Here is a 23,689-nt window from a genome sequence, read left to right as displayed (position 1 = left end):
GCCTTTGAGTGAAATAAGGGGCTAAGAAGAGGATTGATTTATATCTAGCTAGCTAGCTAGCTGGGTGTGTATGTACTACCTCTTAGCTTTTTCCACTGGCTGGCCCTCTACCATCTGAGCCACAGCTCTACCTCTGGTGTTTTGCTGGTTAATAAGAGTCTCACAGACTTTCCTGCCCAGGCTGGCTTCGAACCACAATCCTCAGATCTCGGCCTCCTGAGCTAGCCAGGATGACAGGCGTGAGCCACTGGAGCTTGGCTTCCGTTTTCTTATAGTCCACGTCTCAAAGAGAAAAGCTGCCATGCAAGAAGAATGTCCTGTGCCAAGTCCCACCTGTTGGTGCTACCTTAGGCCTCATCTAAGCTAGGACGTGGGCTCTCCACCTCATACTCCAGGGCTCAGGACTTGGGCAGGACTTCAACAGATGCCAGCCTAAGTATCTTGCAAGCCAGGCTAAAGGGGAGGGCGTTCAAGCTCTGATTCTCAAACCTGCCTCTTCGGTGCAGGCCAGAGGGTCATGAGACGGGTCTTCGGAAGCTACATGGTGTAGGGAAAGGTTCGTTCCACGGGACAGCGACCGGGATGGACTGCCTCTTAGCTGGGCCCCAGGAGGAAACTGATGAGCAAGACCAGGTTCCTGAGCGGAGGAGCTCAGAGCAGTCACGGAGCGGGAAGGCCTCCATCTCAATGACACCGGCCCTCCCGCTGACCCTGGGGAAGCCTCCCCTGGGGCCCTCAACTGTCACGGGGAATGACACTGTGGCCATGGCGTCACTTGCTGGCCAGGCACTGGAGTTAGGCAAGACAAGATATCTGTCACCTCCGGGCACTTCCTTCCCCAGAGGCTGGGGCTGGCCTGTTTCCTAAAAAGGTGTGTGTGTGTGAGCGCGCACGGGCGTGTGTGTGTGTGTGTGTGTGTGTGCGCGCGTGCGTGCGTGCGTGTGTGTGTGTAAAAAGGTATGTGTGTATGTGTGTGTCTTTTTCTTAAACTTTCTCCACTAGGAAGTGAAACCAGATTGAAATAAATCATAAATGTTTAGGGTTAGAGAAAATGGGAGTGAGAAGCTCTATCCAGGAAAGAGCAACACTTAGGGAGCTGCTTCTAACATGTATGGAGACATAATGATGAAACTTTCTCCTGTGTAACTAATATAAGGTTATTAAAAAAAAAAAAAAAAAACCAGCCAGGCTCACGCCGATAATCCTAGTTACTCAGGAGGCTGAGATCTGAGGATCACAGTTCAAAGCCAGGCTGCACAGAAAAGTCCACGAGACTCTTATCTCCAATGTACCACTCAGACAACTGGAAGTGGTGCTGCTGTGCTCAAGTGGTAGAGCGCTCTCCTTGAGCTGAAGAGCTGAGGGACAGCGCCCAGGCCCAGAGTTCAAGCCCCACGACTGACAAAAAAAAAAAAAAAACAACTGAGAGCCAGGTTGGGGGGGGGGGGAGAGGAGGAAGCAGGGGAGGGGGTTACATGGGAGATAAAGCCAGGCAGTGTCATGCTGGGCTTTCCCCAGCTCTCCTCACCCCTGCTCCTCCATCAGCCAGTTGGACTCGCTTGGAGTTTCAAGGTCACATGAGTAGGAATAAAACATCCTCTCCTGGAGGTGAGGCCTGACTTTTCTTGTTAATACTTTCAATGAGGGGGAGGGACACAATCGTTCTTCACTTCCCGACTTCCTTCCCGGTCAGATCCAACCCCCTTTTTTTTCCCATCACATGGTTTCCTAATGAATTTGGTGAGTCTGGGCTATGGACGCTGTGGGCAGTGAACTGGTGGTGGAGGCCAGAGGCCCACCCCACCCCCCAGCCGCCTTAGCGTCCCACGGGGCAGGGGAAGGTTTAAGGGGTGACCCTGGGGGCCTGGGGGTCAGGCCCAGTCCCTCCTTTTTAAGGACCTCTCACCTGAAAGGCTATGTGGCCACCAGGTGGTGGCAGTGCGCCCCCCGTGGCTAGTCTGGGGTGGAGGGGCACTTGCAAAGGAGATGGAGAACTCATTGCTGATCCCTTGGGGTCCATGTGGCCAATGGCGTCAGGCAGAACACTTTAGGTACGCGGTGTCGCCAGAAGTCACAAAACACTACTGGTAAGACTTTGTGTGGATTGTCTCTTTCTGTAGTTTCTACAGGGTAGAAAGTACTGTGGCCAAATGAGAAAAAGGGGGGTCCTCAATGGGTAGGCACGGCAGGGAAGAGCCAGAGCTGGCCCCCAAGTCGTACCCTCCCTTCCCCGCAGAACCCCAGGGGGACAGTTCTGTGATGGACAAACAGGACAGAAAGCAGCCCCCGTTGTGGCTCACAGAACTGTGTGCTCCAGGGCCAGACTGCTGTGGATTTGAACCCTGATCCTCCTGCCTGTGGCCCAAGGAGTCCAGATCAACCCTCAGCTTCACGGCCTGAGGCCTGAGGCTGTAAAAAGGGGAAGCAAGTGTCCCCTCGCAGGGGACCACACGAGAAGACATGCCCCACAGTTCTCCTTCTACCTTGGAAGAGGTAAAACCATGCATACATGCAACACACATGTGTGTGTATTTATACAGAGATACACCTACATGTATGTGTATATATGTTATGTAACATATACAGTGCTTATATATATATATATGTCTGTCTGTGAGTGTATCTATGCACAGGGCCTGGGCACTGTCTTTTAGCTGACATTCTACCACTTGAGCCATACCATGCTTCTGGCTTTTTTAGGGGGGATGGGGAGGACGGTTAATTAGGGATAAAGATTCCACAGACTTTTCTGGGCTGATTTCAAATCTCAGTCCTCGAACCTCAGCTTCCAGAGTAGCTAGGATCCTAGCATGAGCCCCCAACACCCGAGTAGAAACGACCCCTTGTGCTTTGCTTCTCTACGAGAAAACTTGCTCTGCGGGGCTCCCTGTCTAACACCTGGCTGTGCACACGGACACTTCCCTTAGTCCCTGCTGGGACCTACATAACTGCTGTCTGTAGAAGATGACGCTTGGGGAGGTGGAATAACTCAAAGCCCTGAGCAGCTGAGCAGAGTTGGAGACCGAGGTGTCCACCCTGGGATCGGTGCTGTGAACGTACCCCTGGCCCAGGCCCCAGGCCCGCCCCGCTATCCCTTGAGGTCTAGGGAAACGGGCCGGCGCTTACCTGAACGAGGTAATCCCTAGGTAAGAGGGGGAGTCGGACATGTTCCATGAGCTTGGCCATGTGTTCCAGGCGGGTCTCCTTCTCGTAGTTGATCCAAGAAATGACGGCTTCGAACACCTGTAGAGAAGAGACACCAAGGGAAGGGCTGGGAAGGTGGCTCCCTGGTGGAGCGCTCGCCTAGCGTGCCTGAGGCCCTGGGTCTGATTCCTCAGTACCACGTATACAGAAAAAGCTGGAAGTGGCACTGTGGCTCAAGTGGTAGAGCGCTGGCCTTGAGCAAAAGAAGCTCAGGGACAACTGCTCAGGCCCTGAGTTCAAGCCCCAGGACTGGCAAAAATAAAATAAAAATAAATCCGAAACAGAAAGGCAGGCCCGGGAGAGATTGCATACGTGTGCACGAATACAATGGCCCACCTGATACATCCCAAATGTAGAATCACGTCTAATATTTTTTTAAAATCAGTTGTGACGGGTATTTAGGGGTAGAGATGCAGAGCTGTAACAGTGACCCTCATGTACGGGGGAGGGGGGGAGGGGGGTGCTCAAGGGGGCCGGAAACCCTGAGGACATGTCATCTTCCCCTCATTTGTATCCTGTGAACAGCTGTTGTGGAAGGAAGCAGGAAGCAAGTTCCCTGCTTACAGCTGACATCCTGAGGAATGTGACACTGAATGACAAATGGGGGGGGGGGAGGAGGGAGAACTACTCCTCTGTGGACTTAAAAGATTTCATTTCTATACAAATTTAAGCTAGAGGGCTTGGGAGTCGGCACTGGTAGCTCACACCTGTAATCCAGGCTACTCAGGAAGCAGAGATCTGAAACCAGACCTGGCAGAAGTCTGTGAGAGTCTATCTCCAATGAACCACCAAAAAGCCACAAGTGGAGATGTAGCTCAAATGATAGAGTGCTAGCTTTGAAAAAAACAAACAAACAAACAAAAAAAAACTCAGAGACAGCGCCCAGGCCCTGAGTTCAAGGCACATAAAAACAAACAAACAAAAAACCAGAGCGCTAGGATCCAAAAAGAGGATTCATGGCTTTGGATGTTTGCTTTGCTCAAGGATTAGTCCACATTCAAACTTTGCCCCCACAGCACAGACAAAGACGGAAGTGAGCAAGGGTGAGGCTGTGGGGAGGGCAGCAACTTGAGTGGAGAGTTCATTGGTCAACACCGCTTCTGAAGAGGAGAGGGAAAGATCTGTAAAGGTCTATCAATCGAGAGTGAAAGGTTCAGAGTCTTTACTCCCGCTTCCTGTGAGGAGGGGAGGACAGGAAATGTTTGCCCCCTTCTTCCCATTTCTTTCTTTATCCTAACTTACTTAAAAACAAAACTTTGCTAAAAAGTAAAAAGTGAATGCATGCGTACTGCTAGCGTGCTAGGCTGTGGAAATGCTCAGACAAGTGTGCAAGTGTGTGTCCAGACACAAGTGTGCAAGTGTTGTATATATTCCCAACAGCACTGTGTTAAGAGGAGAAGGAAGGAACAACCTTACTATTAAAACAACCCCTCTACATTGTGACAGCTCTTAAAAACAAAACAAGGTATCTTCCCAACATACACACATAAACCTTAGGGGTATCTTGTCTTGTGGTTTTGTTTGTTTGTTTGCCTGTCCTGGGCCTCTCTTTGCTCAGGGCTAACTCTCTACCACTTGAGCTACAGCTCTACTTCTGGCTCTTTCTGAAGTTTATTGGAGAGAAGGGTCTCAGGGGCTTTCCTGCCCCAGGCTGGCTTTGAACCAGGATCCTCAGCTCTCAGCCTCCTGAGTGGCTAAGATGACAGGCGTGAGCCACCGGCGCCCGGCTAGTGCACTTTTAAAATTAAAAACCCATTCTAATAAAGTTTTGTTCTGTTCTCCTTATAATATTATTGGCTGGTACATAATCCACAATCAAATGCTTCTTAGTGGGTGAATGGACAGGTGGGTTTGGAAATCAACTACAAAGGAGATGCCCAGCTTGGAAGAGACAGCAAGACTGGGGAAGGGAGCTGGGAAGGGAGTCTCTGGCAGTCAGAGACTCATGGTTTCCCAGAGGTGGGTGAGATAGGCAGCCACAAACCCGTTCTGTTGAGCCGGGATCCCTGCCGGTCCGTTCCCATGACCATGAGTGCATGTGCAGACACTCTCCCCTCCCCCCTCCCCAGCCTGCAGCAGCAGCCATCCCATGGCTGGCAAAGTTTTGCAGGAGGATGAACTTCCAGGCCTTGAGCGGGGGAGGGGGAGGCGGGAGGAGATGTTTCACTGATACCAGTTCCATCGTACACACGTTACAAAAGCCAGACATCACTGGAGTGGACATTTTGATTTTTCCTTGTTGGCTCGACTCGTCTGACTGGTTCCGCTTCCCTGCCTGGCTGGCCGGCCGTGCGAGCCAGGTGCTGGCTCAGCGCAGTGACCTTCTCAGCACTTAGCAAAGGCCACGTGGTTATTATTTTTTCCTTTTTCCCTCATTTAGACTTCATGCTTGAGGAAGAAGCAAATAAACTCCCAAATAGCCTTCAGGGTACCTGAAGTCACTCATTCCCCAAAAGCTCTTCCCAGCAGGCTGATCTCCCTCCGCTCCTGGACCTGGATTCTCCCGAGATTCCTGCGGGACATACTCAGGGGGCCTTCATTTCGTGACCACCCCAAGTCTCTGGGCTAGGAAGAGGCACACAAGAGTTCTAACGCCCTTGCTCTCACCGGGTATGCACAGCTGCCTCTCAAATGTCTACTGGCCGGGCCGGCGACAGGCAGCCCACAGGCCAAGTCCAGCCTGCACCTGTTTTTGGTAAATACAATTTTATTTGGAATCGCAGCTCCATGCATGGGCTGCTTTGCCTCTGTCACCAGGGAGTTGATCTCTCACCCCAAAAGGCTACAAGATTCACTCTCTGGCCCTTGATAGGAAAAAGTCTATCCACTTCTGCTCTGTAAAAACCCAAGCAGAGCCGGGCGCCAGTGGCTCACAACTGTCATCCTAGCTACTCAGGAGGCTGAGATCTGAGGATCGCGGTTCAAAGCCAGCCCGGGCAGGAAAGTCCGTGAGACTCTTCTCTCCAATGAACCACTAGAAAACCGGAAGTGGTGCTGTGGCTCAAGCAGTAGAGCGCTTGCCTTGAGCTGAAGAGTGCAGGGACAGCACCCAGGCCCAGAGTCCAAGCCCCACGACTGACCGAAAAAAAAAAAAACCCTAAGAAGAGACCCTGGGGCTTCAACCATCACAGGCCTGGGCGGTGTCTAGTCTACTCAGTGACAGTATTTTGAAGGGATCATTTTCTGCCCAGAAGGCATACTTGGGGCTGCGCTCTCAAGAGATAGCACCCTTTCCTCACAGGTTGGCCGGGCTGTACCAATCCACAGGTGCCACAGAAGGCTGGAAGGGAGGATTCTGTGGTTTCTGGCCCATCACACTTGAGACAGAAGCACAAGACGTGGCCCGAAACCATCAGACAGTGTCTGTCCTCCTCCTCCGTCCTCACCTGCTTAGGGGAGGTGGGGGCGGGGCGGGGGCCGTGGGGGCTCCCCTGGGCACTCACCACAGCTTCCAGAACACATTCTGAGAATCAGGACACTTTTAACAGCTGAACACAATGACTGCCAGGGAGATGAAACCTGCGTTCCCTGCGGAGGGTGGAGTTTAAGGGGAGGGGTGACTGGATGGAGAGCGGAAGGGTGGGCAAGTTCAGTCACAGTGTGAGTGTGTGTTTGAAGTGGAAGTTGGGAGAGGCGGGGTGGGAAGGAGATGGCAGAAAGGTAGCACTGATCGCCATGCCTGGCATGCAAAAGCTGACACAGAGTTGAAAATCCTTTGTACAACTACTTTAAAAAAAAAAAAATTAGAGAGACTAGGTATCACTATTCCACAATACTGTGAAATATGTGGAATTTATGTAATCACCTAATAAGAAAAGAAAGTGAGAGAAGGGGTAGGTTAGGAGCGATGGGTGACAATGATCAGACACTGTTTTGTAGAATGGGAACTTCCTTGTACAACCACTTAAAGATAATTTTTTTAAAAAATAAAGAAAATAAAGTTTAATTCCATTTTTTAAAAAAATAGCTGGGTGCCAGTGGCTTGTGCCTGTCATCCTAGCTACTCAGGAGGCTGAGATCTGAGGATCACAGTTCAAAGCCAGCCTGGGCAGGAAAGTCCATGAGACTCTTATCTCTATTAACTATCAGAAAACCAGAAGTGACGCTGTGGCCCGAGTGGTAAAGCGCTCACCTTGAGCTGAAGAGCTGAGGGACAGCGCCCAGGCCCAGAGTTCAAGCCCCACACTAACCAAAAAAACCAAAAAGTTAAAGAGAGTAAACAATGAGGGTTTTTTGTTTTGCTTGTGTTAGTTGTGGGGCCTGGGCACTGTCCCTGAGTTCTTCAGCTCAAGGCAAGTGCTATACCACTTAAGCCACAGTGCCACTGCGAGTTTTCTGGTGGTTCATTGGAGGTAAGAGTCTCAGGGACTTTCTTGCCCAGGCTGGCTTTGAACCGCGATCCTCAGATCTCAGCCTCCTGAGTAGCTAGGATGACAGGCGTGAGCTTCTAGCACCCGGCTTTTTATTTTTTAAGTTTACAAAGCAGGGTGCTGACTTGGCGAAAGGAGAGATTCGATAAAAGGCAACTCTCATACACAGAGATGCTAGTGTGGCTGGGCATCTAGAGAGAACCAAGCGCCCGCCCACTGGTACTATTTGTTCCCTGCGAGCGGAGGGGTGCTAACTTCATCGATAGCATTTGACGCATGTGATCTCACTGAATCCACAAAGCAAACCTGTGTGGAGGAGGAACCACTGCACACACTTACTTAATGAGGAAACAGCCTGAGAGGAGCAACAGCGCCCCAAGTTCACACAGCCAGGAGGTCACCGACAGGGGACGGGAACTCCCCGCTAACCCTGCAGCCCCAAGCTGGTCGGCCAGACAAGAGGGCTTGTCCATGGTGCACACACTGGCTGGATGCCTTGGGCAGACTGTTGGGTTGGGAGGCCACGTTCTGAAAGGCGGGGTGGGAAGCGCAGTCACCCTACGAGTCTGTCTCCTTCCCACAGATGGAAGCGGACGCGCTCGCCAAGCCTGCCGCCGTGCTCTGCCATCGGGAGGACGGCCCTCCCAGTTCGCCGTGGGCCCTGCGGGACTCCTGGCGTGGGGCGTGAACAAAGGCCTGGCCAGCGGTGTGGTGGCCCCGCTGCTCCTCACTATGCGGGCAGCAGCCGCAGTGGTGCCCGGAGCTGGAGCTCACTCTGTGTGCGTCCCGCTCCATGTGTGTGCCAACAGCACGCTGGGTGTGGAAGTCTGCAAATGGATCCGCGGGCAAAAAAAAAGGGCTTTGTGCAGAGTGGGGAAGGGCAGGGAGCCGGTGGTTAAACCACTGGCCGGGACATACCCTGTCTGAAGAGCCCAGACCCCAAAAACCTATCTGGATGGGTCAGTATTAGGAGGAAGGAGAGGGGGGGAGAAGAGGGGGAGGAAAAAGAAGAGGAGAGGGAGGAGGAAGTAGAGGAAGAGGAAGAAGACGAGGAAAAGAAGGAGGAAGATGGAAGATGTGGAAGAGGAGGAGGAAGAAGAGAAAGAGCAAGTGGAGAAGGAGGAGGAAGAGGAAGAGGAGAAGGAAGAGGAGGAGGAGGAGGAGGAAGAGGAAGAGAAAAGGAGGAATGGTGGAAATGCCTCCAAGCTTAATTGCTTCTTCAGGGCTTCAACCCAACTCTGGCCTGGAAAATCCTACCTGTCTGTATGGCAGGCTTAGTGATCTTAGAGGAAACCTCTTCCCATACAATGTATTAAAAATGATACATGTCACAAGAATAATGAATAAGTAGACTTGACCTACACTCACAAGCAGGAAGGGAATACGCAACCAAGTTCTTCCACCAGGAAGAAATGCAGGTCAAGGTGTTGGGCGGAAAAGGGAAGCCAACATGAGATTCAGAAGTGGGTGAGGTATCTACACACAGCTCCCATGGGGACACAGTGGCACAGCCATTGAACTTGAGTAGGGGCACCCTGCCCATCTGCTTTACTCTTGAGAAGTAAAAACAAACAAGACAAAAACAAAAAACAAAAAAGACCCTGAAGAAATTTAAGCCTCAAGCCCATCCCATGAACTAGGGGTTTGAATGAATCTTATTTTTGGCCAGACCTGGGGCCTGAACTCAGGGCCTGGGCTCTGTCCCTGAGCGTCTCTGTGCTCAAGACTAGCGTTCTACCACTTGAGCCACAGTGCCACTTTCTGGCTTTTTCTGTGTATGTGGTGCTGAGGAATGGAACCCAGGAGCTTTACGCCTGCTAGGCAAGCACTCGACCACTAAGCCGCATTCTCAGGCCCTTGAATGAATCTGATGCTGGGAATCGGGCGTTTCCTGAGACAGACGCTCCAGCACTGACTTGTAAACCACAGAGCCTCTCTCCTCAGCTCTCTTCACAGATTCCTCCTCCCTTCCCAGCCGCCTCTCCCTCTACCCACCTCCAAGGATTGTCTATTCATGTCGCACAGTCACTGTGCCCTCAAAGACAAGCTCTCCCCGACTTCCGTGTCTCCGTTCTGACGACTTTTCTAAGCAAAATGGCTTTCCCACATCCTCTTCTTGTCTCTCGGGTTTCAGCTCAGAAATCTTCCTCCTCACCCAAACACCCAGAGTAAAGCACAGCAGCCGCCTCTCCTCGGCCTTTCACTCCCAGCAGCGACATCTTTCCGCCATCTGGTATGGATGCATGGGTTCGGGTCCGTCTGCCCACCAGCCCCTGAGTTCTGGAAGCGGCCTGACTCATCCTTCTCACCCTCCTCCTCCACGACAAGCGGAGAGAGGCAGACACGCACTCAGCTTCAAGTCCTGGCACCGTCTGTTGCTAAGGAACGGTGTCACCTCCCTGGGCCTGAGCATTCCTTCCTTCTAAAAGGAGTGGCACGAACAGGGGTCTCGTGAACCTAACGGCATCATTCATCAGTGAACGCTTTCCTGCCCGCTAGGCTCATATTCTGAGCCTCACACTGCAAGGTCAAAGCCCGCCACCATTATTGCTCACCATGAGAACATGGAGCTTGAGAGAGGGTCTTTCTTCACGTATTTGACAGATTCTCTTTTCAGCGCCTACCACGGACCTAGCACCGTGCAGCGAGGTAGAGCCAAGACATATCTAGTTATTATTCAGTGAGAGTTGGTGAAGGAAGATAGGATTCAGATTCAGCCAAATCAACATTCCCAGAGAAGCCAGCTACCTGGTCCGCACGCTGCTCTGGGGACATTCATCCTCAACTGTGACACACCACAGCTCCTCCATCTAAGCATGCATAGTGCCCTGCCTCCTGAATGTCTGCCATCTAGCTGAATAATCCACGTGAAAAGAAAACCTGTGTTCCACAGGCAGGGAGAAGACAACCACACTGCTGATAATGTGGACTGAACCAAACACAGTGATGATGCACTCCGCTGAACCCCGGGGTGAGGGTTAACATTAAATGAAGTTGCATCCTAACCTCAGATCCCTGACATGACTTCAAGTACGTTCCAGAAATCCCACTATAAAACAGTAGCCCACGGTAGCTATTGGGCACGAGAGAGATTACTTATCACGGAGCCATGTGATTAGAACAGGAGTGGACATCGTGAAACCATGCATAAAACTTGGCACATAATTCGCAAAGCATAAAAGACTCACATGCAGATAACAAAAACCTGATCAGAAGTCTTAGTTTGCAATCTATTTAGCCTCCAGCAATACTTGATCCTCTCGGGGAAAACAAAACATGGTTCTTCCGAGAGCGAAAAAGAAAAACCAAATCTGACAACTGAGAAACAGCCAGGCCCCCAAAATTCCACTGCCGATATTACAAAAAAAAAAAAAAAAAAAAAACCAAAGCAGGCAGTAAAAGTTAGGGAAAGCAGCATGGAATCCTGCAGGTGCACATCATTTCCAAGAATGAATTATAAATGAGAACTTCATTATGGGGGGGGGAACCAACCATTTTGCTTATACAAAGACAGATCAACTCAGATTGGATTCATGAGAGGCACTCTAGGCCATGTTTTGGGTCAGGTTTTGGGTTTTTTTCCCCCTGGGACTACTTCTTGGGCACCTGCCAAAGGTGGGGCTTGGTACTGACACCCACCACCTGAAATCTCCAGCTCACCTTTGACCTTTGGGGAAACTAAGGCTATGACGGACAGGTCAGACAGCCTATAAGCAGATGCCAGAACCAGGTCTGGCTGGACCCACAGCCCCAGCATGGTTTCCAGGCCACCAGGATGCCTGTCCCTGCTGACAATTGCATCCACAGCCCCACGTGACACAGCGGGCCCTGATGAGCCCTCCCTCACGGGAAGGAAGCACTGTGCTCTCCAAGCAGGGTGGGCTGTATGAGTTCAAGGTAGCATCACCCAAGACACAAACATTCCAATTCAAATCCTGCTCGGGGGCTGGGAAGGTGGCTCAGTGGTAGAGCGCTTGTCTTGCATGCATGAGGCCCTGGGTTCGATTCCTCAGCACCACATAAGCAGAAAAAGCTGGAAGTGGCGCTGTAGCTCAAGTGGTAGAACGCTAGCCTTGAGCTGAAGAGCTGAGGGACAGCGCCCAGGCCCAGAGTTCAGGCCCCACGACCGGACCCCCCCCCCAAAAAAAAGCGGGGCACCAGTGGCTCACACCTGTTATCATAGCTACTTAGGAGGCTAAGAGCTGAGGATCATGGTTCAAAAACAGCCTGGGGCTAGAAAGTCTGTGAGACTCATCTCCAATTAACCACCAGAAAACCGGAAGTGGCGCTGTGGCTCAAGTGGTAAAGCGCTAGTCCTGAGCTGAAGAGCTGAGGGACAGTGCCCAGGCCCACAGTTCAGGCCCCACAGGCAAAAAAAAAAAAAATTCAAATCCTGCTCATTTTTTAAAAATATTTTAATCATTTCTGCAAAGTTGCGTGTGTGTATGTGTTTTTTTTTTAAATTACTGCTGTTGCTTCGTTAAGGCAATTTTTGTTTGTAGGAGTCTATTGTGTAGTTCAGATCGTCTTGAACTCACCACCCACCCGCCTTCTTCCCTTGAGTACTGGGATTACAGGTGTCCGTCACCATGCTCAGCTACAAAACCCTGCCATTTGTATTACTCGTCAATCTTCTCAACATGCCCTTCCGAATAGGCTCAAATAGGCTCCCAGCTACCTCAGCATGCACACGGACAGTCAGCTGGCTGGTTCCTTTTTCCGGTTGTGCCAGCTTGGTGTCAAAATCCAGAAACAACAGTGAATGCCCTTCACAAGAGGCAAAAGGCCTGCTTTTCACTTTCTGAGGCTGAGGCAGGAAGGGGCTCTCCTCACACTCGGGGTCTCAGAGCGGTGTGTGAATCCCCGCCCAGCCCAGAACTAACAACAACCATCAGGAAAACGAGGAATGCCACCGCAGAACCCAAAAGAGAGCTTAATTCCAGATGCAGGGTCAAGAATAAACGGGGGCCAGCAGGTGGGGGGGAGGAGAGAGGTGGGGAGAGGGAGGGGTGGCTCACATCTGTCATCCTAGCTACCAGAGAGTCTGAGACCTGAGGATCGTGGTTCAAAGCTAGCCTGGTCAGGAAAAGTCCAGGAGACTCTTATCTCCAACGAACCACTTCTCCGGGAAGTGGAGAAGTAGGAGAGCATTAGCCTCGAGCATAAAAGCTCAGGGACAGAACCTAGGCCCTGATTCAATTCCCAAGACCAACACACACATGCACACGCACACATGGGTGCACGCACACACACAAACCAACCAGTAAGTTAAGCATAAAAGCTCAGGGACAGAACCTAGGCCCTGAGTTCAATCCCCAAGACCAACACACACATGCCCACGCACACACACAAACCAACCAGTAAGTTAAGACAGACTAGGTACTCTAGCAGGCATGTACATAGCACATGATCCCATATGACCCCCCCACACACAAGGGTCCTGTGCAGTCCTACCACAATCATTCTGACTTGATAACATAGGAAAGAGAGGCCAGGCCCATCCCCCAAGCTACACATGGAACCTGCAAGCCCAACTAAGGCCCAGGTGTCTGGAAGACATTACTCAATCTCCTAGAGAAAAAAAAAAAAAAAAAGTCTTTCTAGTAGAGGAGCGATCAGACCTGGTCTCCTCTTTCTGTAACATGGGGACCAAGGACACACTGCTGTCCCAGAGTTAGGGGGAAGGCTGGATGAATGGAAGAGTATGAAGAGCTGGCCCCATGTCTGGCAGACCTGCCATCACAACTGTCACCACTGCCACTTCTTACAGGGTCATTGGCCCTTAAAGTCTTTAAGGATTAAAAAGTAAAGGAAGCCGGGTGCTGGTGGCTCACGCCTGTCATCCTAGCTACTCAGGAGGCTGAGATCTGAGGATAGCGGTTCAAATCCAGCCGGGGCAGGAAACTCTGTGAGACTCTTACTGCCAATGAACTACTCAAAAACCGGAAATGGTGCTGTGTCTCAAGTGGTAGAGCTCTTGCCTTGAGCTGAAGAGCTCAGGGACAGCACCCAGTCCTGGAGTTCAAGTCCCATGACCAACCAAGAAAAAGTAAACGAGGCTCTCTTGTTCAACAAGGGCCAGGCCATACCTTCTCTTCTGAGGAGACAGTCAGCTTGTCGCTGGAGATCAAGCTGCACACCTGGTCCAGAGTTAGGCTAAGAAACTCTTCCCCCAGCATCACCTCTGGGAAGTGCTGCTCTGTTCCAAAAAGAAAAAGAGAGAAGAAAGAAGAAGAAGAAATTAAGAAAACAAAGTTATAGCATACCTTGGCTCTCCCACAAGCCAATGCCACGATGAGCTACAGGGCTCAGTGTGGAGGCCTGGAGGGGATGGGGAAGGGGGGGGGAGTGGAGGACCACTGAGAGATGAGAGGGACAGAGGCATTCTAGCTGGAGGGAAAGCTGGCCTTTTAATTCTACAAGGCAGATGCCTACTGCCCCGCGTGGTCCTCTGACCTGAACGATGACATCGAGATCCAAGTTTGTGTTTTTTTCCACGCTCCTTGAGATTAATACTGCCAAGGGAGAAAGGCCTGCAAGGAATCCACCTACACAACCGAACCCGAGCACAGTGCCCCCTACTGCCTGGCCGAACAAGGGAGTCAGAGCAGGTGGAGGGAAGGAACTGTCTCTGGGGTTCTCGTAGGACGTCAACACTGTCAGAAGATGGACCATCCCTTCTTGCCCAACGTGGAGTCCATGGCAGTGAGTCCCTGAGCGCTCAACTACTACCACCACCAGGACCACCACCACCATCACCACCTCCTCCACCATCACCTTCAACATCACCATCAGTACTGCCACCACTACCATCATCATCATCATCACCAACACCCCCTCTACCGTGATCGTCACCACCATCACCAACACCATCACCATCACCACCAACACCCCCTCTACTGTGATCATCACCACCATCACCAACACCATCACCATCACCACCAACACCCCCTCTACTGTGATCATCACCACCATCACCAACACCATCACCACCACTACCACCTCTACATGAACATCACCACCACCATCTCTACCAACACTGCCACCACTATATCGCTGTCACCACCGCCATCAGCACCAACACCATCTCTACCGTGATCACCAACACCACCATCACAACTACCACCTCTACATGAACATCACCACCACCACCATCACTACCACACCACCAACACCACAATCACTACTACCACCACTAGCATCACCATTATCAGCACCTCTATCATCACAATCACCAACATGACCGTGACCACCACTACCACCGCCATCATCATCACCTCTACTACCACCACCACCATCATCACCATCACCATCACCATCAACACCATGCTGTTCCTAGATGCCAAGCTGGGACAGCCATTTTATGAGGCAATTCACCCTGAGTCAGAGGATCGTGTTTCTAGAATATTTTCTTGAACTTGCCTGCTGCCCTTAATTACTTCATTTCGTGATCTCGGCTGACAATCAGTAGAAAGAAAAAAAACAGAACGGGCCGCTTCGGCTCCCCGAGCACATGAAAGCGATGGCTTTTCCATCCCGCGGCTGTGAGGTTTCGGCTCAGCACTGGCAGGCCAATGTAAACAACATGTCCAAAGAATTTTAATTGCCATTTCATTAATGAGGTCCCATTACCACCCCTCCCAACCCGCTCTGCTGATGGCCGGGTGCATGCCTGCCCAATTACAATAAAAAAAACCAGGTTCCCATAAACTTGGCCCTGGCGTCTGAGGTTAAAGATTAAGTAGTCCTCGGAAAGAATGATAATGAGGGGATAATAATAAGGCGCAGGCTATGGAGAAGGTGAGGGTCCCTTTCCCTGCTTCTGGAGAGCCGAGAGGACTGGGCTAGAGTCCGCTTGGATGCAAGGGGCTGACCGGGACCTTCCTCTTCCTCCATCAGGAGAAGTCTGGGGCTTGACAAGTGGAGCCGGAGGACGCAGAGGGGCTGTCACAGCCAGGGAGATGGGCATTCCAAAAACAATGGATAGAGCTGACGCTCTAGCATACACAAGGTCTGCTCTCAGCCGACGGGCCTTTAAAACAAAGTCGCTTTATTTTGTAGACAGAGAAATTTGGCAGTACTCTTTCCCCCTCCCCCCCCAGTGCTGGCGACCAAACTCAGAGCTGTGTGTATGTTGGTGAGTACTCCACCATTCAGGCCAATCACCAGCGCCTCAAGCCTATAATCCTAGTCACTCAGGAGCTGAGAGCTCAGGGCAGTGGTTCGAAGCCAGCCTAGGCAGAAATGTCCACCACGAATCTCTCGCTAATTAACCAGTTAAATAAATAGTAACAAAAACTCTGTTCTGCTAATCATGGTGGGCTGAAGGTTTAAGCCCATCTTGTCTTTCTTCCAAAGATCCCCTTAAAATAACAGCATGACAAGCTCTAGCAGGGAGCGTGTCTCCCGGAAAATACATGGAGTCAAAACATCATCAGACAGAGATGGGTCCTTTGGTTGTATCTGCCGACAAGAATTCAGTGGTCTTGTCCAAAAGTAAAAGGCACTTATCAGCTGCCTTTAATTTTTTTATTCCAGTCAAAGCAACTAATCATAATATGTGACTTGGCTCGGCTGTGACAGTGACCCAGGGTGATAAAGCAATTTAGAGTACACACATGAGAAGTCTGAGGGAGGCCAAGACTCAGTCTTACACAGAAGTCAACTCACACCACCAAAACTAAAAGCATCAGAAATTGACAGTATATATGAATTGCCTACATAGGTAGAGGTAGAGGGCTGGGGGTGTAGCTCTGCGGTAGAGCACATACATAGCATGTACAAGGCCAGAGCAGCACCGAGAGGGAGGGGGAGAAGGGAAGGAAGGGAGGTAAAGGGAAGGGGGGGAGGGGGGAAGGGGGAGGGGGGGAAAGGGGGAGGGGGGCGGGAGGAAGGAAGGAAGGAAGGAAGGAAGGAAGGAAGGAAGGAAGGAAGGAAGGAAGGAAATCACAGGTGACGAGGCTTTTGGCTGACCCAGAGCCTTCATTTCTACTCTTTTAGGACTGAGAGTGTGGAAAGCAAGGCTTCGTGTGAGGAGAAGAGCAGGCACTTCCTTATCACGGAAGCCTGATGACCACAGGACCCGTCTTGTATTCATAGAACGGCATGACCAAAATAACTGTCTTTTTATTTAGTTTTTATTTTTATTTTTTTGTCGGTCGTGGGGCCTGAACTCTGGGCCTGGGCGCTGTCCCTGAGCTCTTCAGCTCAAGGCGAGCGCTCTACCACTTGAGCCACAGCGCCACTTCCAATGTTTTTTCTGCGTATGCGGTGCTGAGGAATCGAACCCAGGGCCTCATGCATGCAAGACAAGCGCTCTACCACTGAGCCACCTTCCCAGCCATAACAACTGTCTTGACCGATACAAAGATGGATTCCAGCTCCTGGCTCGGCTTACTCACTTCCCCAAGACTGCTTAGCTCTCTATCCTTTCCTGGCCCAACTGTTCACTGCGCATGGCAGTGAACTAAAGCCATCTTCGTGTGGTGAGTTGCAGCTCCATGGGACCTAATTAACTACCTTACAGCTGCTCCCCAGCAGAGGGCGCCTCTCAGAACCTCTGAGGTGACCGCAGGAGGCCGGCTGACCGAATCCCGCAAGCCCAGGGGGGTGCGGGTCCCGGCTCCCATTACCTGCATAGGCGTTTGCCTGCTGCAGAAGGTCGGTGCAGGTGTGCACGTCGGCAAAGGCGCGGATGCCCAGGCAGTTGGTGGGATGCAGCTGAGACTGCAGGAAGTCGCAGCAGTTCTGCCGCACGTCCATGAGCTGCAGCAGGCTGGCCGCCGGGAGCAGCACCTGCGGGAGAAGGTGACACCCTGAGACTCCAGGTCCCCCTAAGAGCTAGGCTGTGTGCATGCTGCCTCGCCCCCCAGGCTCGTGGCTCTCCACTCCTGGCCGGCAGGATGTCCACGTGGCCCAGTCGGCCTTCCGGCCTTCTTGCCCACTCCTGTCCTGTACCTGAGCTGAACCCGGCGATCCGCTGCACATGAGGGCTAGTCAGATCTGAGATCTGAGATCTGAGCAGCAGCATGAGTCAAAGTCAGCCCAGACAGACAAACCCAAGACTCTCACCTCCAATCCGACACCAGCAAAATACCAGAAGCGGAGGTCTGGCTCAAGTGGTAGTGTGCCAGCTTTGAGTAAATAAGAAAAAGCTCTGCTGGGCGCCAGTGGCTCACACCTGTAATCCTGACTACTCAGGAGGCTGAGATCTGAGGATCACGGTTCAAAGCCAGCCTGGGCAGTAAAGTCCATGAGACTCTTATCTCCAATAAACCACCAGAAACTGGAAGTGGCACTCTGGTTCAAGTGGTAGAGCGCTAGCCTTGAGCTGAAGAGCTGAGGGATAGCGCCCAGGCCCAGAGTTCAAGCCCCACGACCAACCAAAAGGAAGGAAGGAAGGAAGGAAGGAAGGAAGGAAGGAAGGAAGGAAGGAAGGAAGGAAGGAAGGAAGGAAGGAAGGAAGAGCTCTGAGTTCAAGCTCCAGTTAAGGCCTTGAGTTAAGGCCCTGAGTTCAAACCCCAGTATTGACCCAAATACCAGAAAGAAAGGAAAAAAGAAAAAAGGAAAAAAAAAAACAGGACTAGCTGAGTAGCAGAGCACCTGCCCAGGTGGCATGAGTTCAAACCTCAGTACTGATCCAGGAGCTCTACACTGGGCCCCAGAGAACCCAGGCCGCCTCTGGTCCAAGAACTGCACTGCGATTTAAGAACCCTGGGCAGGTGCATGCACACGAAGACCCTGCAGCCCTGGGGCTCCTACTGGCTGTGCCCCGGAGTCACCCAGTGCTCTAAAGAAGGTCTCACCTCCACAGCCTAGCCTACACACGGAAGGTGACCCTGAGCTCCAAGATGTTTCTTGGTCTCCCCAGGAGCTGCTAACGGTCAGCCAGGTGTGGGAACCACAATCTTAAGGCCTTTGGCATACTCCCCCGTCTCAGGAAGGCACTGGTCCATTCAACTGCTTGAGTGTCATGTCCCTGTTTGTGGTAGCCACTGGGCTGGGGGCTCTTAAGATTCCACAGAAGGGGCTGGAAAGGTGGCTCAGTGGTAGAGTGCTCACCTAGCATGCACGAAGCCCTGGGTTCGATTCCTCAGTACCACATAAGCAGAAAAAGGCCAGAAGTGGTGCTGTGGCTCAAGTGATAGAACACTAGCCTTGAGCAGAAAAGCTGAGGGACAGCACCCAGGCCCAGAGTTCAAGCCCCAGGACTGGAAAATTAAAAAGATTCCACAGGAGCAAAATAAACCCGACTCTTTTCTTACATAGCTTACCACCTGCCTGCTTAAGAGACTCATCCACAGGACATAGATCGGGTAATCATATTCTAGTCTCCCATCCAACCAATTAAAAAGAAAAGGACGTCTTTGGGTATACTCACAGAGAGAGAAAACCTGGGGGTTGGAGTCATGGATCCAGTGGTAGAAAAAGGACATCTGACTTTATTTTATTCTGCCAGTCCTGGGACTTGAACTCAGAGCCCAAGCACTGTACTTTAGTTGTTTGTTTTTTTTTTCCCCCTTAAGGCTGACACTCTACAACTGTGCTACCCTTCCTCTACTGACCCTCTGGTGTCTAACAGGAGATAAGAGTCTTACGGACATTTCCTGCCCAGGCTGGAGTCCAACTGCCAGCCTCAGATCTCAGCCTCCTGAGTAGCAAGGATGACAGGCGTGGGCCACCAGTGCCCAGCGCTGAGTTTCTTTTTAAAGCTCACAGGGGGCACGAGCAGTTTGCCCGTATCCTGAGAGACAGAAGTCGTTCTTGCTCAGGTGTTTTTCCTAAGAGCCAGGAGAGACTGGCCTGAGCAGGCCAGCAGGGCACTCGCTCAGACGGCCAAGCCCTGTGCCAAGACCCTGTCAGGTTTCCCAGGACCTTTCCAGGGTGGCAGAAGCTAGCCCTGCTGATCAAATGTGGGGAAGGCTGCCGTCCTCCATGCTGGCTCTGCCCCGCCCTTCACGCTCACCCCGGCTAACGCGCAGGCCCAATGAGTCTCCAAAGGGAAATTCAGGAAGACTCCCCCCTCCCCCAAAAACTCCCAGAGTAGAACTGTGTGACTTAGATGCTTCACGTGGGTACACCCCACATCTCTTTGCCCTGAACAATCCCCTGGCCAGGCCTCTGATCTCCGCCTGGGGAGAGCGGCTGAGCCGGCCTGGACAGGCTAGGCCCAGGAGGACACAGCCCTGGGCAGTCCTGGGGAGTCCCCGGGACTTTCCGTGGGTAGCCAGAATGGCTGATGGCCACTTATTACCCTGCCCACAGACAGTACCCGCCCCCCGACTCCCACCATCAGTGCTCATGCTCTGAGGCTCTGCTCATCGCACAGCCTCCTCCCTACAGCAGCACTATGTCCTTGCAGTTTGCTGCCCACTGATTCATTCCCGAGGGAGAAAATGACAACCATCACCCTTCCCTGGGAGGTGCTTGGTTTTGGGGGCTTTTTTTTATTTTTTTTGACCATGGTGAACACAACTAGTCCAGATCTCACTCAACACACACACACACACACACACACACACACACACACACACACACACACACACACACACACACACACACACACACACACACACACACACACACGCGCGCGCGCCCCTCTCCAAGCTCCGTCCCCACCAGGCGGCCATAAACCAGGGAACTCAATTAACCTGGACGCTTCGCTCGGCCTGGCCCAGAAGATTCCATGCACAGATTAGTCTCTGCAGGTAGTTAAGTGGAGAGCCATTAACCATTCTCCTCTGGAACACACACTGGGAGTACAGAGCAGGTCCCCGGTGGCTCCGAGTCCCTGGATGACCTCCTTCAAGTACAGCGCCTCCCCATCCTTCCCGCACCCTGCCGGCCCCAGCCACAGAGCCTGGAGCCGGGCCACAGGTGGACCAATCGTCGGAGCATCGCCAGCTTTAACACTCTGTTCTGGGCACCCTAGGGTCGTACTGAATTCACCCCAGGATGGATTTCTGAGGGTCCAGCACCCCCGTAAGACTGTATCCCCCACCAAGCCCCAGCCGGGGTGCGGCTCAGGTGCCTTCTGCTTCCCCAGGTCCTCAGTGGGGAGAACAGCAGCACAGCTTGGGCCCTTAATCGCCCCCGTGACTGGCCGCCCGTGGGTGCTGAACACCTGCACTTCCGGGACACGCTCCTCCAGTTACGCTCTCCGTCCTCCCCTCCCCCCAGGACACCTCTGCCCACACAGCCCCTGGCTTCCACCAAACCCACTGGACGGGGTAGGCCCACATCTCCCAACGCTCCCCACCTCTCCGTGTGGGACTCACTCCTGAGCTAGCTTCCTGAAACCATCCATAGGGGAGAGGGAGGGCCTTGTGCTTTGTGTAATTGCTCGCCGCCTGCCTTTGATCTCACATTGCCCTGAACGGTGGGTCAAAGGCCCTTTCTCTCCCCTCTTCTTGCTTCCCAGGGAAGGGAAGGCATGAGGCGGAAAGGACACCGGGATGCTTGAGGGGAAGATGTAAAGATGGGAGGTCTCACCGACTCAAACGCTGCTGCCCAGCCCTAAAGGGCTCCGGGCCTGGATCTAAGCCCAGGAAGCTCCTCTGGATCTAAGTCTCCTCCAGGGGCTGCCCTGGTTCCCCCGCCCATGTCAGTGGGGCTCTGAGAGGATTTCCTCTTCTCTTGTCGGGAACCCCCCCCCCACCCCCCAAGAGGCAGGACCAGGAGACGGAGCTAAGGGATAACATGACCGTGCAGTAGAGGATATCCCAAGTCCAAGCTTGCTTCCCTTAGCAAAACCAAGAGGAAGTGCTCTGCCTCCCAAAGCACCTACTGCTGAATGACAGGGGCGGGCCCGGGCACCCAGGGAGCCACCCAGAGGAGCAGGTGACAGGCCAGGGCTTCTGCCCATTGCTGGGACCAGCAATGGTGCCCGAGTACAACCTGCAGAGAGAAGAGAGCCACAAAGAGAAGTGGAGAGATGAAGAGAAGGGGCAGGATGGTGCTCTCAAGGAGTGCTGCTTTAGGGTTTTGTTGTTTGCTTTTCTGGTGGTGCTGGGCATTGAGCTCAGGCCAGCATGCCAGCCCAGCAGGTACTCTTTATCACTTGAACCGCATGCTTGGCTGCGTGGTTGTTTCTGAGGTGCAGACCTCGGCCCGGGCTGGGGAATTCCTACTTACGCTTCAGTCCTGTCTCTAGGGATGTCAAGTGTGCATCACTGTGCCCAGACACTCATGGAGATGGAGTCGCACAAACGTTTATGCCCAGGCTGGCCTACAACTGCATTCCCCGTGAATCTCTTGTCTCCCAAGTAGCTAGGATTACAGGCTTGAGCCACCCTACCCAGGTTTGAGTTTTAGACTTCTCTACTTCCTGTCCACTCCCTGCCCACTTCCTGTCTATTCCCTGCTTACTTCCTGCCCACTCCCTGCCCACTTCCTGTCTCCTCCCTGCTCACTTCCTGTCCACTCCCTGCCCACTTCCTGTCCACTCCCTGCCCACTTCCTGTCCACTCCCTGGCTGTGGGACTGAGGATGACGTACCTCATCCCTCTTATGCCTCTTTCTCAGTAGACACTTGGGAAGATGGAGCAAGGTCAGAGACCAAGGCGGTGGACCAAGGGCTTGGAACACAGACAGCGCTCTCTGTACATCAGCTTCGATTACAATGAACCTGTAAGGGGCTGAGGCTGGGGCTCTAGCCAAGAAATGGGCTCAGCCAGGCACCCGCGGCTCATGTCTATAACCCCAGCTACTCCAGGAGACTGAGACCACGGTTCAGAGCCAGCTGGAGCAGAAAAACCTGAGACTCTACTTGTGGCTCAAGTGCTTTAGCACCAGCTTTCTTCCACCTTTCCAATCCACTCCACTCATCCCTGACCTCACCACAAGTCAAGAATGAGGAGGGCCTGAGCCTAGGCCTTGCTTAAGCGTTCTGGGCACACCCAGGAGGAGAGATCCCCAAATGCCCCTCTTCCTGGGAACACTCGCGCCACTCCCACAGATGGGGGCTGCCTTGGCGCCCCACGCCGGGCTGGCCCCTCACTCTCAGTCCCCATCGGCTCACAGGCACAGGGGGAGCCGGCAAGGCTTTCCACGCGCACGGGGCAGCAACCCCGCCTGCGTGTTTTAGGTCGCAGTGTCCACCAAGTGCTAGGCTCCAGCCCCAGCGTGCTGGGTGAGGCTGGCCCCGAGTAGGGGGTGCGCCGAGGCCTACCTGCACATTGTCCTCCGTCACTTCGATCTCCGCGGTGTAGATGTAGTCGATCAGCTTGCTGAGCGTCTGCCCGTCCACATCCTTGATTTCTATCTTCTTGGCTTTACTCTCAGACATGTCGCCTGCAGGTCACCATGAAAACAACCAGGCCGTGAGTTTTGGCACCTAGGGTGTACCTCACGTCTTCTATGTGGCCTCCTGGCTGCAGAGAAGTGGGGAAGGGAGTCACCCACGGTCAGGGATCTACCAGCTGACCCCGGGGGCAGGGCCACATGGACCGAGCAATCTTACACAGGGGACCAGCAGTAACCAAGCTCTGCACAGCCAGTGTTAGACACGCGCTGTCCCCCACCCGGGTCCAGCCAGACAAGAGCGGCTAAAATATTTATAAAGGTGATCAGAATTCAGCAACGGTGTACTCAGAGCGCCTCAGACACGAAGCTGCCACACGTGTAGGGCCCTAAGGACAGCCGAGGCTCACAACACTGGTGAGACTTAAGGATGCCATGCCCGTTACCCGGAGGGGACAGGGCATCGGTCCCACCGTGGTCAGTCTCAGCTAGGAAGAGGCCAGGGCGGCAACCCTGGCCTGGAAATTGCTTCGAGGTATCGCAGAGGAGGCTCGTTTGGACTAGCTGGAAGAAGAGGTGCACAGGCCCCAACGGTGACAAAAGGGCAGGCTGGATGTGGGCTCCGTGGGGAGAAAGGGACTGCCCAGAGGAGGACAGGCAGGGTCGGCCAGGACGCACAGAACTACAATGGATGCAACCTGAACTTGGGACGCCAGCGCATGGAGAGGCTCTCCACAGATGGGCATTTCTGAAGGAAACTTGGGGTGCAGAGGGGAGACGGGCTGGGAGGAGAGAGCAGTTGGGAAGCCCTGAGAAGCAAGGCAGCACTGGTGGAGGGCAGCGGGTGACAGCACCCCACAGTCTCATGGTGCCAG

General features: G+C 52.8%; 1 protein-coding gene across 7 annotated transcripts in view; it reads right to left on the bottom strand.

Moving 5' to 3' along the window:
* LOC138803598 (kelch-like protein 3) overlaps positions 1-23,689 on the bottom strand; it is a 95,017-nt gene that overhangs the window by 27,228 nt on the left and 44,100 nt on the right. For all 7 annotated transcript variants that reach the window (XM_069987661.1, XM_069987659.1, XM_069987664.1 and 4 more), the window contains 4 exons: positions 22,744-22,865; positions 17,207-17,369; positions 13,664-13,773; positions 3,127-3,243 (listed from right to left, as the gene is read on the bottom strand). In XM_069987661.1, the coding sequence (XP_069843762.1) occupies positions 3,127-3,243; positions 13,664-13,773; positions 17,207-17,369; positions 22,744-22,865 (512 nt within the window). The remainder of the gene's footprint in view (positions 1-3,126; positions 3,244-13,663; positions 13,774-17,206; positions 17,370-22,743; positions 22,866-23,689) is intronic.

This window comes from Dipodomys merriami, unplaced genomic scaffold, assembly GCF_024711535.1.
Source record: "Dipodomys merriami isolate MVZ:Mamm:240054 unplaced genomic scaffold, mDipMer1.0.p SCAF_342, whole genome shotgun sequence".
Taxonomy (NCBI): domain Eukaryota; kingdom Metazoa; phylum Chordata; class Mammalia; order Rodentia; family Heteromyidae; genus Dipodomys; species Dipodomys merriami.
Note: the sequence above shows the minus strand (reverse complement) of the source record. Positions and strands in the feature narration are given on the sequence as shown.